The sequence below is a fragment of the Equus przewalskii genome, chromosome X (genome assembly GCF_037783145.1).
Source record: "Equus przewalskii isolate Varuska chromosome X, EquPr2, whole genome shotgun sequence".
In the NCBI taxonomy this organism is placed as follows: domain Eukaryota; kingdom Metazoa; phylum Chordata; class Mammalia; order Perissodactyla; family Equidae; genus Equus; species Equus przewalskii.
The window spans coordinates 86,585,835-86,599,514 of NC_091863.1; the positions used below are offsets into that span (position 1 = coordinate 86,585,835).

General features: G+C 48.3%; 1 protein-coding gene across 20 annotated transcripts in view; it reads left to right on the forward strand.

The window, feature by feature from the left end:
• Window positions 1–13,680, forward strand: part of FRMPD3 (FERM and PDZ domain containing 3) — a 126,586-nt gene that overhangs the window by 95,591 nt on the left and 17,315 nt on the right. For 19 of the 20 annotated variants that reach the window (XM_070605691.1, XM_070605680.1, XM_070605688.1 and 16 more), the window contains 4 exons: window positions 367–503; window positions 823–949; window positions 3,062–3,151; window positions 4,868–5,047. In XM_070605691.1, the coding sequence (XP_070461792.1) occupies window positions 367–503; window positions 823–949; window positions 3,062–3,151; window positions 4,868–5,047 (534 nt within the window). The remainder of the gene's footprint in view (window positions 1–366; window positions 504–822; window positions 950–3,061; window positions 3,152–4,867; window positions 5,048–13,680) is intronic. The other variant, XM_070605681.1, reaches the window with a different exon arrangement.

Below are 13,680 nucleotides of genomic sequence, written 5' to 3' on the forward strand. Positions count from 1 at the left end.
TGGGGGGTGAGTATAGGCCCACGAGAAAAGGCAGAAAGCTCTCTTGTAACAGTAGGAAAGAAAGGGAGAGGTGTCATGTCTCACTTTTGCAATGACCTAGACAGTCTGCCCACTTGTGCCTTGCCATTGTGTGCATCTGTCACTGAGAAGAAGGCTGTCGAGTATCTGCTGTATGAAGTAAACAGTGTATCTGAGACCCAAGGTTCCTCTGTTTTCTCCTCTCCAAGGGCAGAACCTTCCTCCTCCCCTTGATCTAGAATGTCTCCCTGACACCTTGATTCTTTTCTGGGATGTAAGGGAGTAGATCAAGGGCTATGGAGGGAATGTCTCCTTTAACTGATGGATTTGGACTGCCTTCTCTCACAGAGTCGGAATGATGTTATCCGAGAACGGTTTGGAATGGACCCTAAGCCTGAGATGCTTTTGGGCCTTGCTGCCCTCCACATCTATATCACTGTCTCAGCCACTCGACCTAGTCAGAAGATCTCACTCAAGAATGTAGAGTAAGTTGTGCCGGGGCCCTTAGGGATGGGGGCAAGTAGCTGTGCAGGGAGAAGGTGAATGGTGGAACTGTGCTATGCTTTTCAGGAATCTAGCTCTGGGAAGAGAGGGAGAATTGGAGTTCCTCACAGCTAGACCATGATGCCCTTGAGCTACAGCTTCTACCGGGGAACTGTGGCCAATGTTATTCTCCTGCCCCGCCCCTTTTTCTCTTTCTCCTCCATCTCTGCCTCAGATTCAGTCAGTTTCTGCGTTACCATCTTCCTTTCTCTGTCCTACTTTGCCTCTCTCACTAATTTCTTACTTTTCTTCTGCTTTTAGGAAGGAGTGGGGCCTGGAACCCTTTCTTCCCCCCTCCCTCCTGCAGGGCATCAAAGAGAAGAACCTCCGGAAATCTCTCTCTCAGCAACTGAAGGCTCACCAAACACATCCTTCCAGTGGCACCAAGGTACCCAGAGTAGGACATTGGGTGCCATGCTCAAGCACTAGTGTCCATGGGGGGCTCTTGTGTGGTTTCCCAACAGGTCTGGTCTTCTGGGGATCGTCCCCATTGTTTTTGACTTGGGTACACATCCAGCTTGGCTAGATATGGGGGACGACTGTGTAGAGGAGTTTTCCCCAAGCCGGAACCGCCCCCAGGGACGGTTTAGTAACCAGTCACAGAGAGAGCCCAGAGTCCTCAAAGTAAAGGGGCCAAGATGCAGGGGGAGAAAATCCTCAGATTGTTTTCACCCATTAAGTCTGTGCAGATTGAGCACTTGCCGAGGGGACAGCACTGGACCCTGGGGAAGCACATGTTTCCCATAGAAATGACTGCTCTGTCCCTCATTAGGTTTCTAATTTGTCAGTCCTAGGATAGGGAATTCTGGGAGATAAAAGCCCAGCCCAGTGGAACAAGGCCTGACCTGGACAATTGGTCACTGGGCGGTATGTCGAGGGCTTAGGTCACTGCTGTGCTCTCCTGCACTTTCTCGGGTACCCTCTGAGGCACTCCTCCTCCCTGTTCCCCGGACTCTGCAGGCCCTTTTCAGGCTTGTAATGCTCAACCTACTTGTACTTCCTGCCCAGGAGGCAGGAGGGTGGTGAGAGGCACTAGAATCATCATGTAGACGTAGACACAGGACACAGTCGCCCCCATATATTCCACCCATTCCAGATTCTTTGCATTACCAACTAGCTTCTCTTTTAAGATGCAAATTTCCCCAGAGAGTTAAGCCATTCCTACCTTGCTGTGCATATTTAATCAGATTATTTTCTTCCCAACAGAGAGTATCAATGCTCCTAACCATCTCCTCAGCAAACATTTTTTGAGCCTCCCCAGTGTTCGGGCTGGAGAAACAGAGATGGAGACGACCTGGTCTCCGCCCTCTAGTCAGGCACAGGATGGTGGGGAAACATGACAGTCAGTCACAACATGGTATGCCAGGCGTGGGTGCTCTGGAAGCCCTGAGGAGGAACACCCAGGCCAGCCCTAGGGAAGTGGAAAAGGCCAGGAATTGGTGCATTTGATGTGGGGTCTTTAAGGACAGATAGGAATTTGTCTAGATGAGTTGGGGCTGGGGGAAGGAAGACTTTCCCACTCAGGGTGATCCATCTGTATAAAGACCTAGGGATATGAGAGAACATTGTGCATGGAAAGAAATGCAAATAGTTCAGCACAGGCAAGTACAGAGAGTGAAAGGAACATGCCTGGGGTGGGGTGGGGGCAAGAGAGAAGGCCAGAGAGGTTGGCAGGAGCCAATTCATGGAGTGCCTTGTATACCGTGGAAAGGGGGATTCATTGAGGGGTTTGAGCAGGCAGCTGATGTGATTAAACATATGTTTTAGGATGCTCCCTCTAACAGCAGTGTGGAGGGGTTGAGGGAAAGGAGTGTCAGTACTGAAGGTAAGCTGAATGCCACCCTGACACGGGATTGCCTGACACATCAAGGCAATGACTGTAGGGCTAGAGAAGAGAGATGGATAGGTTAGAGAGGGAGTTAGGAGGTAGACTCAAGATGATTTGGTGAGTGGTGGCCCTCAGATGAGAGGACGAGGGAGGAGTCTAGCGTGATTCCCAGGTTTCTGGCTTGAATGCCCAGAGGATGCCGGTACCACTGATAGAGATTTTTCTATGAGGGAATGCCAGAGTAAGAGCAGGCTTGGGACTTAGGGGTACTCAAGATTAAAGGTATTAAGTGGGACCCCCGGCTGGGGATGGACCGTACCTCCGTGGCTACTGGGGATCTCAAGAGAGGTATAGATGAGGTGGGGTATCAGAGTCAGGGAAAGCTCTTGGAATTAACCCAAAAACAAAATGAGTAAGCTGACTTCTTAAGGAAGGAAAATCAGGAGGCAGGAGAAGTTTAGAAAGGGATCTGAGATGCTATAGGCAAGAGCTATCCAAACTGGAACCTTCTTGCTGTTTTTCCAAGGGTCTCCTCACACTGCCACGGTGCGGCTTGCTGAATAGTCTGACTAGTGCCTATCTTAAGGTGTCGACACTCCTTCCTGAGAACATGAGTTTGCTTTTCCTGTGCAAGTCAGGGGTCTCATATTTCGGGGTGGGTTGTTTCCACAGGGCTCTGCAATTCAGGCAAAGCTCCAGTATCTTCGAATTTTGAATGAACTTCCGACCTTCACAGGCGTTTTGTTCAACACTGTGGGCCTGGTCAGTGAGGGCAGTGGTGGGGGTGGGAGCCCTTTGTCCTTGGGTTGGGGGTAGGAGGGTCTCCATTAGAACTTTAGGGTAGCATTCTCCATCAGCGAGTATTTCTAAAGGTCTTTCCTCCTCTTCCTGCTTCTCCCTCTCGCCTCCCCTGGTGCTCTGGTCCTGCCTCTGGCAAAATGGTAAAGTAGGAGCCAATATTTATTTTTAGTATCCCTGCATGACCCTTTTGTGTCCTCTTTCCTCAATTTCAGAGGTCAGCAAACTTTTCACATAAAGGGCCAGATAGTAGTATTTTATTCTTTGCAGGCAGTCCATGTGGGTCTCTGTCGCAACTACTCAGCCCTGCCATTGTAGCGCGAAAGCAGGCGTAGACAATGCATAAACAAATAAGCGTGGCTGTGTTCCAATATCTCTTTATTTATGGACACTGAAATTTGAATTTCATGTGATTTTCACATCTCACAAAACATGGTTCTTTTGAATTTTTTCCAACCTTTTAAAAATCTAAAAACCATTCTTAGTTCATGGGCTGTACAAAAACTGGTGAGGGGCCAGAGTTTGCCAACCCCTGCTCTATTTCATTGCTCTTCCCCATACCCCCAGAGCCCCCACCCCAGGCTTCCTGAGTCCACATACTTCCTCCTGCCTGTCCAGGGCCTCCACTGAAGAACCCCTCCTCTCAGGCAGGCGGGGCACAGCTGGCCCCCCTAAAGACTTTGCCTTCTACTAGTTTACCCTAGTGAGCTGTGGTGAAAAGAAATTCAAATCATCACGCTAATTGGATCCAGGTGCTTCTCATGCTCTGGGGAACACGCTGTCATGCTCGTGGGGTACACTGATAGAAAGCCGCTTATCAAAGAAACCGTCTATAGCAGATGGAAGAGGCTCCTTAGGGTGATGCTAATACAGTGAATGGGCCAGCATAGGGCTCAGGCTTCATGGCGCCAAGGAGCCTGTCAGGACCACTTGAGGGAATCCAGTCCATCAGGCTCAAATATAACTATTTATATGCTGAGATTTGAGGATCACCAAAGGCCCGCTACCCTCTTCCTCCACCCCCAGAAAAGTCCCCACCACTGCTGAAATTCTTACAGGCCATTCCTTTAGGTTCAGATTGCTTTGGTGCCTACTGAAGGACAAATACCTTCTTAGGAAGGGAGACCCCTCCCCCACATTAAGTACCCAGTCAGCCCTTAACACCTTAGGCAGAGTTACTTTGTCAGTTGAGCTTTTGGCACCAATGAGAAGTGCAAGTTTGAGTGGCTGTTGTGGGAGGGGGGAGCTGGTAAAGATCAAACACAGGATGCCACTGTTTAGGCACAGCCCTGGGTGGGGGCCTTGTGAGGCCTGCGGCAACAAATGGAAAGTCCCCAGGGCTTGGTAGGAAGAGGATGCTGCAAAAGCACCAAAGCAAACCTCACCTAGTTCACGATTTTGCTAGAGCCAGCCTCTGCTGTCCACTTCACTCAACCTACTACTGAGACTAAGGTCTCCATTTAAAGCAATGATCCAGGGCCCTGCCCCAGGAATAAGGGTGTCCCAGATCATTTTTCTCTCAAGGTTGTCCTCCCGCCCTGACTCTGAGCCCCAGATGTTTCCAGATCTCCCAGCAGAACTGGTCCAATCTGCCTGTTTTCTATTTCCTCCTCCTGCCTCCTTTCCCCACCTCCCCTGCCCTTCTTTCTTTGAATGCTGCCTGCCATGCTTGGGCACCAGGATGAGAAGCAGTCGGCCACCACTCTCCTGGTGGGACCCCGTCATGGCATCAGCCATGTTATTGACCTCAAAACCAACCTCACCACTGTGCTGTCCGAGTTCAGCAAGATCAGCAAGATCCAGCTGTTCCGGGAGAACCAGGGCGTGGCCCGGGTGGAGACCAGCATCATGGATGCCAAGGTAAGGCCAGCTTTGAGGGCTCTTTCTCCCTCGGGACAGGCCTTGAGAACAGAGGAAGACGTACATTTGAGAAAGAGAGTTTGAGCCTGTTAAGTGAGGTTCAGTGATTCGGAAGTGGTTCAGACCCTGGGCCCCTTTGGGCTCATCTTTCTTTCCCTTCTCAACCCTGTGGGACATGCTGTCTTGATCACATATTAAGGTCAGCCAGTGCTAGGAAAGGCTAGGAAGTGTCAGATCAACTCACGAGAGGTCTTCAACAGAGGGCAGGGGAATTGGAGAACTTGGAGCTACCCCCAGGCCATCTCTTCCCAATCTTTCCTGTGTCGCCGCACACACAGAAAATTACATTCTTGTGAACACTGGGGTAAATGGATCAGCTCCGGAGACTCTGGCCACCCCGGGCCTTGCCTGGCTGCCCCAGAGGCTGAAGGGATATGTGCATACCACTTGAGGAGCCCCGCCATAGACACACACACACACCTGAAATCATGGAAAAGGAGGTGTCTGAGTATGTAGACAGAACCGAGGGGGCCTGGGAAGACAAGAAGCAGGCAGGGGCTAGTCCCCATTTCACCTCTCAGACTCCAACCCTTCCAGAACCTTAGAACCTTTCCCATAGATCAGCTCCTTCAGACCGGCAAGCAGCTGTCGCCTGTGCAGTCTTGTAGCCGTGGTCAGCCGCCCCCTCCATGGCTCTCCTGTTTGAACACCCAGTGACCAGTGTGGGTGGGGGTCAGGCCTGCCTGCCAGCTGGCGGAAGCTGTTAGAGGAGGTGCAACTTTCCTTTCTTAAAGGATTTCCCAGGGGGAGATGTTGTTAGCAGATTAAGAGGTAGAGTGTTTGCTATTTCTAAAAGAGCAAGTTATTTACCTTATTTTTATCTTTGTGAAACCCAGAAAGCTTTCATATGTTAATTTTCCACCTGTGATTCACAGGATTCCCATTGGTTTAGGAACCTGCCCGGAGCTGATGTTTAATTGGCTTGTGGCCATTTCCTCAACCAATGATTGCTGCCCTCCTCAGATGTTGTTGGGTGAAAAACCAAATGGACAGGTAGGGAGGGGGCAGGAAAGACAAGACACACAGGGGAGATGTGGCTTCCTGAGACATAGAAAGGGTTTAAAACAGAAAAAACAGCTTTCCAACTGAGTCTCCCTCTGTGTTCTACAGCTGCTTCTCAACATTGGCAGCACAATAGAGTTTCCTTGAGAGCATTTTAAAAATACAGATGCCTGGGTCCTGCTCCCAGAGATTGTGATTTCATTGGTTGGGGTGCAGCCTGGGCATCATGATTTACTTATTTTTCAGTTCCCCAAGAGATTCTGTAGTACATCCAGGTTTGAGAACCACTCATCTCTGGGACCAGAGCTCTGGGAGGAACTAGGCCAAGCAGGGGGTTAGTGGGTGTTGCCTGAGGGAGGAGCACTACTCTCATTTCTGGTGGCAATCCAGCCTCAGTTGTGGGCATGAATGCTGCCTTGGAGGGGCTACACTCTTACTGGGGAGACTAGACTCACAAAGACACATGACCTGCATTAATAACACAACATCAGAACAGGTATGGAGCTCTGGAATCAGACAGACCAGATTCAAATCCAAGCTTTACCACTTCGTAACTGTGCAGCCTTTAAAAAGTATCTTAATCTCTCTGAACCCTGATTTCCCCAACTGCAAAGTGGAGTGCCTCTCTCAAAAGGTTGTCGTTCAGGATTAAATGAGAAAATGAACATAAAATGTCTTAGCACACTGCCTGACACATAGTAAGTACTCAACAAATGAGACCTGCAATTTTTTCAAAAGCGAAACAGCAATGAAAAAAAGTTAATATGAAGTAAATTTTGTAAATAAGTATGATGTGGAACATGGAACAAAAGAACAGGAAAGGGTTAACCAGAACTGGCTTCCCACAAGAGAGTGTTTTAAGCTGGATCTTGAAGTGATAGGCATGGATTAGCAGAGAGAAGTGGGATGTGTTCATAGGCAGAGAGCAAGCATAGAAATAAGCAAACCAGGGGCTGGCCCCGTGGCTGAGTGGTTAAGTTCATGCGCTCTGCTTTGGCGGCCCAGGGTTTCGCCGGTTCGAATCCTGGGCACAGACATGGCACCACTCATCAAGCCATGCTGAGGTGGCGTCCCACATACCACAACTAGAAGGACCCACAACTAAAAATACACAGCTATGTACTGGGGGGGCTTTGGGGAGAAAAAGAAAAAAAAAAAAAAAAGAAATAAGCAAACCATATGTGCAGGTCGATAAGCATAGTTGCTTGGCTGGAGAGGAGAATAATGAGAAAAGAGATTGGAGAGATTGGGGTGAGCAGAACAAGCTGGTTAAAAGCTTCGAAGGCCAGTCCGAGGATTTTAGATGCAATGTGATAGAATAGTGGAAATCCACTGTAGGCCCTTGAGCAGAGGAGTGAGAGAATGAAAGCTGACTTGGACCAGTGTGCCAGATGTATGGGAGCAAGGCTAGTGTGATACTGGGGAGGCGAGAAGTGGATCATGGTGCTAGTGCGGGGGTGAAGTGATAAGGGCAGGGCCTGAGCTGGAGGAACGCAGTGGTAATGAAAAAGAGTGAATGTAAAACATATAGAATCACTGAGTGTGGATGCATATCCCTACACACATTCCTCTCTTGCACATACAATGCACACGTCTTATCATACCTAACCCTTATTGCCCGCTGCCTGTATCCTGAATGCACTCAAGAACGATGCTATGTGTGCAGCACACAGAGGGTCCAAATCATGGGAGGGTGGAGAGGTGAGAGAATACATTAGGGGATAAATGGGAGATCATTTTGGAGAATGGAGAGGGCTAGGAGAAGGTTGCACTTTGCTGAGTGGGAAACAGAGAATGGTTAGGTAGATGATGCAGCCATCATGTGGTAGATAGTTCAGATATGCCCTACTTTAGGCAATTGATAAAATGCATATGAAAAACCAGAGGAGAATTATCCACTTTACATTAGAATGATTCTGCTTTGTAAAAAGATTTGTCGTGTGAGGTAAGCAGAATAATAGCCTCCAAAAATGTCCATGCCTTAGTCCCCTGAATCCATGAATATGCTGTGCTATATGGGAGGAGGAAATTAAGGTTGTGGATGGAATTAAGGTTGCTAATTAGCTGACCTTAAATTAGGGAGATTAGCCTGGGTTATCCAAGTGGGCCCAGTGTAATCACAAGGGTCCTTATAAGAGGAAGAGGGAAGCAGAAGAGAAGGTCAATGTGATGCGATGTGAGAAGGACTCAGCCTGACCTTGCTGGCCTTGAAGATGGAGGAAGGGGCCATGAACCAAGGAATGTCGGTGGCCTCTAGAAGCTAGAAAAGGCAAGGAAATCCATTTTCCCCTAGAACCTCCAGGAGGGACACAGCCCTGCCTACACTTGATTCTAGCCCAGTGAGACTCGTGTCAGACTTCTGACCTCCAGAACTGTAAGAAAATAGATATGTATTGTGGGGCCAGCCCCGTGGCCGAGTGGTTAAGTTCGCGTGCTCCGCTTTGGCAGCCCAGGGTTTCACTGGTTCGGATCCTGGGCGCTCGACATGGCTCGTCAGGCCACGTTGAAGTGGCGTCCCGCATGCCACAACTAGAAGGACCCACAACTAAAATAAACAACTATGTACTAGGGAGATTCGGGGAGCACAAAAAAAAAAAAAGATTGGCAACAGTTGTTAGCTCAGGAGCCAATCTTAAAAAAAAAATAGATATATATTGTTTAAGCCACTAAGTTCATGATAATGTGTTACAGAAGCAACAGGAAACTAATACACCATAAGATTCCTTCAAGTAGGAAGCTCTCCTACACTATAGTAAAGATAGGGTTTGGTTGATAAATGGTCTACTCACATGCAACTTTTGCTACATAAAATCAGGGGCATCTGTAATCAGAGATGTCTGCTGTGTGCATCACTGGTTAGAAGTCATTGCCCTTTGAAATGGACAGGGAGGTATTTAGCCCCTTCTCAGATACAGTGGCTGAGGCAGGATCAGTGATGTATAGTGGTGGGAGGAAAAGAGGAAGATTGAGGAAGCAAAAAGATCCAGGTTTCCATTTAACAGTCTTTTAGTAAGAACCTACTGTTGCTAGAAAGCATGCTAAACCCGGTGGGAGATAAAAAGATGAACGAAAAGAAAACACATGGCTCCTTGTTCCCTCAAGAAGCTTCCTGTCTTATAGGAGAGAAAGAAGTACACCAATACATGGCATACTGAATGAGGTACCGTAGGAGGGTACCAAGAGCATGTTGGAGTACAGAAGAGGGTAAAATTAATTCTGGCTGGGGGATTAAGAAAGGCTTCCTGGAGGCGCTTTATATCAGCAGTATCTGTGGTTACTGAGGGGTGCCTCTCTCCATAAATGTACATAATGGGAAGGATTTGGGAGGACAGAGTCTGGGAAGCTCCTTGCTGGAGAATGGCTTCCCTGGGCTCAGTAAGAGTCTATCCTTAGGGTCAGTGTCGTGCTGGAACCAGTTTGCACAGGAGCGTAAGAGCCAGATGGGCACATCTCTCCCCACGCTGCCTTCAGTGATATCACACTGATAACTTGGAAGTGGCCATGGCGGGAGTATATACGCCAGGGAAACACTACAAATCAGAGAGCTGGTTGTTAACGGTTTACCAGCACACCACTGCATAGGGTACACTGAAGACTGAATTTCCTTAACAAGGAACATGGAAGTTAGAAGCCAGATTTGGCTCATTTCCCGCTAGATATGCCACTCTGGTCTGGGAATATCCTGGAAGGGCCTGGTGAAACTAAGACTATTTCCTTAAATCAGTACTTCTCAGCTCTGACTGCACATTAGAATTATGTGTGAAGATTTAAAAACCACTGGATGCTTGGGCCCTTCCTCTCAGACCATTTAAACCAGAATGCCTAGGGGTGAGGCCAGGGGTATATAGGTGTTTAAAGCTTCCCGGGTAATTCTAATGTGCCCCGGGCCTGAGAACCACTGCCTCAATGTGATATTCTGCCTTGCCCACCAAATTGGCTGGCTATGCCCGATTAGCCTTTCCCAGTGCTGTGGAGGCAAGAATCCAAATGTACCAGTCCCCTGGGACTCAAGGACCATCATCTTGTACCCTTCCCCTTCTGACCCCCTGGATTCCCATCCTTCTCCTGTTTTCAGGGATGCTAGAGTGAGCTGACATTACCCCAGGGCCAGTCCCCTCCCTAGCTGGCTCCCAAAGTGCCGGGTGCCTTCAGACTCCCAGAGCACCCTTGGAAGGAGATGGGGCTGAAGCATGTCGGATTAATCCCTGCTGTACCTTCTCATGACTGGCCATGCCTCCAGCTCCATTCTCCTTTTCTCTTTTGCATTTGAAGATGGCTTGGGCATATTTAGTTATATTTCTCCTCAGCTTACTTGCTCGTAGTGGAGTGAACGTAAGGTAGTATGCAGGTATCTTTCTCCAAGAGACAGCAGTCTGACACTGAGATACCGTTGGGCCATTGCCATACCCCATTACCACAGAAGCACACAAGGGGGTAAAACAAACCATCAAAGGAATGTCCCAAGGGATCTCTTGTGGCCCAGTGTCTCTCCTATTCTCATGTTTGAACTTTATTGCTCTAGTGCTTGCTGTAGGGACAAGTATTACATTAGACATCCTATTTGCTTAAAATCCTGTTTAAAATAAAATGTTGTTTTTGAAGGTTCCTAAGAAAACCTAGTCACCCTCTTTGCTTGCCTGCCTTTGATTTGGTTTTTACCCCTGCTGGCAAAAAGCGCATCTGCCTTCCTTTTACAAGCTGCATTTGGCCCGTGCTGGGGCCCAGTTGGCTGTGTGGGGAAGCAGAGGAGAGGCTCCTGATATGCTATGCTGAGCCAGCTGGGGATGCACTTGGTCCTCTCTGTGCACAAGATTTTGCCTTTGTGCTGCTTTATTACCGACATTGGGCTATATTGGGGGTAAGAAATAAGAGGGGAAACTGAAGTGAAGCCAGCCAGTTAAGCCAATCAGCCAGTTAGTCACTCAGCCTCCGATCTGTCCGTTAGCCAGCTGCCCAGCCAGCCAGGCAGCTAACCAGTCAGTATATCAGGCTGTTAGGCATTCTGCCTGTCCTGAAGCCAGCTTGTCAGCCAGGGCATCAGTGAGTCAGACTGCCCTGGAACCAGTTAGTCTGTCAGTCTGTCCATCAGTCAGCCAGCCAGTCAGCCTGTACTTTGGTCAAATGGTCCCTCGTTCTATTTGTCAGCCACTGCCATTTTCTCAAAGAAGCTCTCTCCAGCTTCTGAAACCAAATTAGTCACACATGCACACATCCACACCCACCCACCCACACGCTGATCCAGGACATTCTATGTTCTGATAGCTCTCTGTACTTTCCCTTCATAGCACTGATCATACCTTGCAATCACATTCATTTGTGTGATTATTTGGTTCATCTTGTTTCCTGCTAGATTATAAGTTCCGTGCAGTCAGGAACTGTGTTGGCTCTGTTTGGGGATGAATAGCTGCATCTCTCAGTGGGTCATGCTGTCCATGAGCCATCTAGACAATGCGTAGCAGCTTGCTGAGTGGACAGAGCAGGGCACAGGAGCATTTCAGCCAGAGGGAACAACATAGGTTAAGGTATGAAGGGGTAAAAGAACATAACATCTCTGACAAACTGTAAATGATGTGTCATTGCTGGAGCATAAGGTGATGGACAGTGATGGGAGGAGGGCACAGGCAGGGTTAGTGGGAGATATGCTTGGAGCTGTAGCGTGGGGCCAGGTCCTCAAGGGCTTTGTGTGACATTGGAAGGCACTGGGGTTTAGGTGATGAGCTATTGAAGATTTGAAGTGTCAGGGAGAGTTGTGGTTTAGAACACAACTCAGGAAACCATATGGAGGTGAAGTGGAGTGAAGTGGGTAGAGACTGGGGGCAAGGAGGTCAATCAGGAGGCTATTCAAGGTCCTGAGGTAAGTATGTCCCCACCTTTTCCGTATCACAAAAAATGCCATGATTTGTGTGGCACACTGGAATACACAGTTGAGGCAGCTTGTGGCCAGAGGCAACAGGACCCAGAGGCTGAGGGGCTCAGGATCTCATCTCAGCACACCTGTGACCATTCACACATACTTCGAGAAATTGTGGTCTTAGAGGAAGATGTTGAGGGCCTGAAATAAAGCAGTGGCAACAAAGATAGCTGTGATGTCTGTGAATGCTCCTGAGGTAAGCCTAGTGAGTCTTGGACCCTCGTAGTAATGGTGGTAGCAGCTACCCACACCCAAACCTCCGTGGATTCTTCTGCCATGGGTGGCAGGGAGTGAGGCAGAAAGGGGTATCTCACTCTGCCCCCACCCACATACCCTTCCCCTTCTGTCTCTACTTTGTTGTACACAAGGTTGACCATTCTGTTGTGACTGAGAAGCATCCATTAACCAAAAGTATAAACATCCCTTCTGCCCCTTCCTAATAATGACCCAAAGATAACATCTCATACCTGGTCCGTTTCTCACTGGAGTATAGACAGTTCCTTTTCTTCCCTACAGTATCGCATGAGCTCCATAGACATCATTAACTCATTGCTTATGGGGCAGAATCCAAATGCATTACCCTGGCATGCAGTGTAATTGGATACACAATAACTATTAAACAAGTCAAGATAGGATTCAATCCAGCACAAGCTTGTGTGATATAGACACAGCACTGCATGACTTCTGAGATAGGTAAAGAGTTTTAGAGGGAAATAGACTGGAGATGGTGATTTTTGAATCCCCAGCACAGAGGTGAAAGTTGATGCCCTGATGGTGAAGAACGGTGAGTTGAGGACTGAGCCTGGGGCCTGGACTGGGCTGGGAGGTTGTACAAGAAGAGCTGACCAAAGAGAGAGCTGGAGATGATCAGAGACTGCAGAACCAGAACACAATATCACCTCATGGAAACAAAAGCCAAGAGAAGAATTTCCAAAGGAGAAGGGGATTACTGTTAGCAAAGGAAACAAGCTGAAAGGTGTGAAAACGAATACAAACTATTGTATTTAGCTGGAAATAAGCTTCACTCCTAGATAAGGTGGCAAACTATGACCCATGAACCCAACCTGACCCACAGCCTGTTTCTGTAAATAAAGTTTTCTTAGAACACCGTCACACCCATTTGTTTAGCTGACAGATTATCGATGGCTGATGGCTGTTTTCACACTACAGTGGCCGAGTTGTTGCAACAGAGCTTGTGTGGCCCACAAGGCCTAAAATATTTACTATCTAGCCCTTTACAGAAAAAGTTTGCCAACCTCTGGTCTATATGAACTACAAAATATTCAGCTGAAGCTATGTGTCACGATCCTGGGAGATAGCAAAGAAAACTGGTGCAACTTTAGCTAAAAGCTGAGCTGGTTTGGATTCAGAATTGTTTCCAAGGTGATGATCCAGCCAAAGAAGGCTAGTCTAGTTGGTAACCAAGTTCCACCAAGTCTTCATGATGTCCCTTTTTACTGCCACTACCCTAGTAGAGGTCCTAATCGCCTCTCACCTAGACCATTGTAGTAGCCGCCTCACTGGTCAGAGAAGGGACTCATTACCTCTTTTTAATTCTTTTAGCTCTTAATGCCTGGTCTTCGAACCCCCAAAAGTCAAGGTGACCCACGGCCCCATGGCTCCCTCTTCAGCCAGTGTCATCAGTGGTCACTGTCATCAG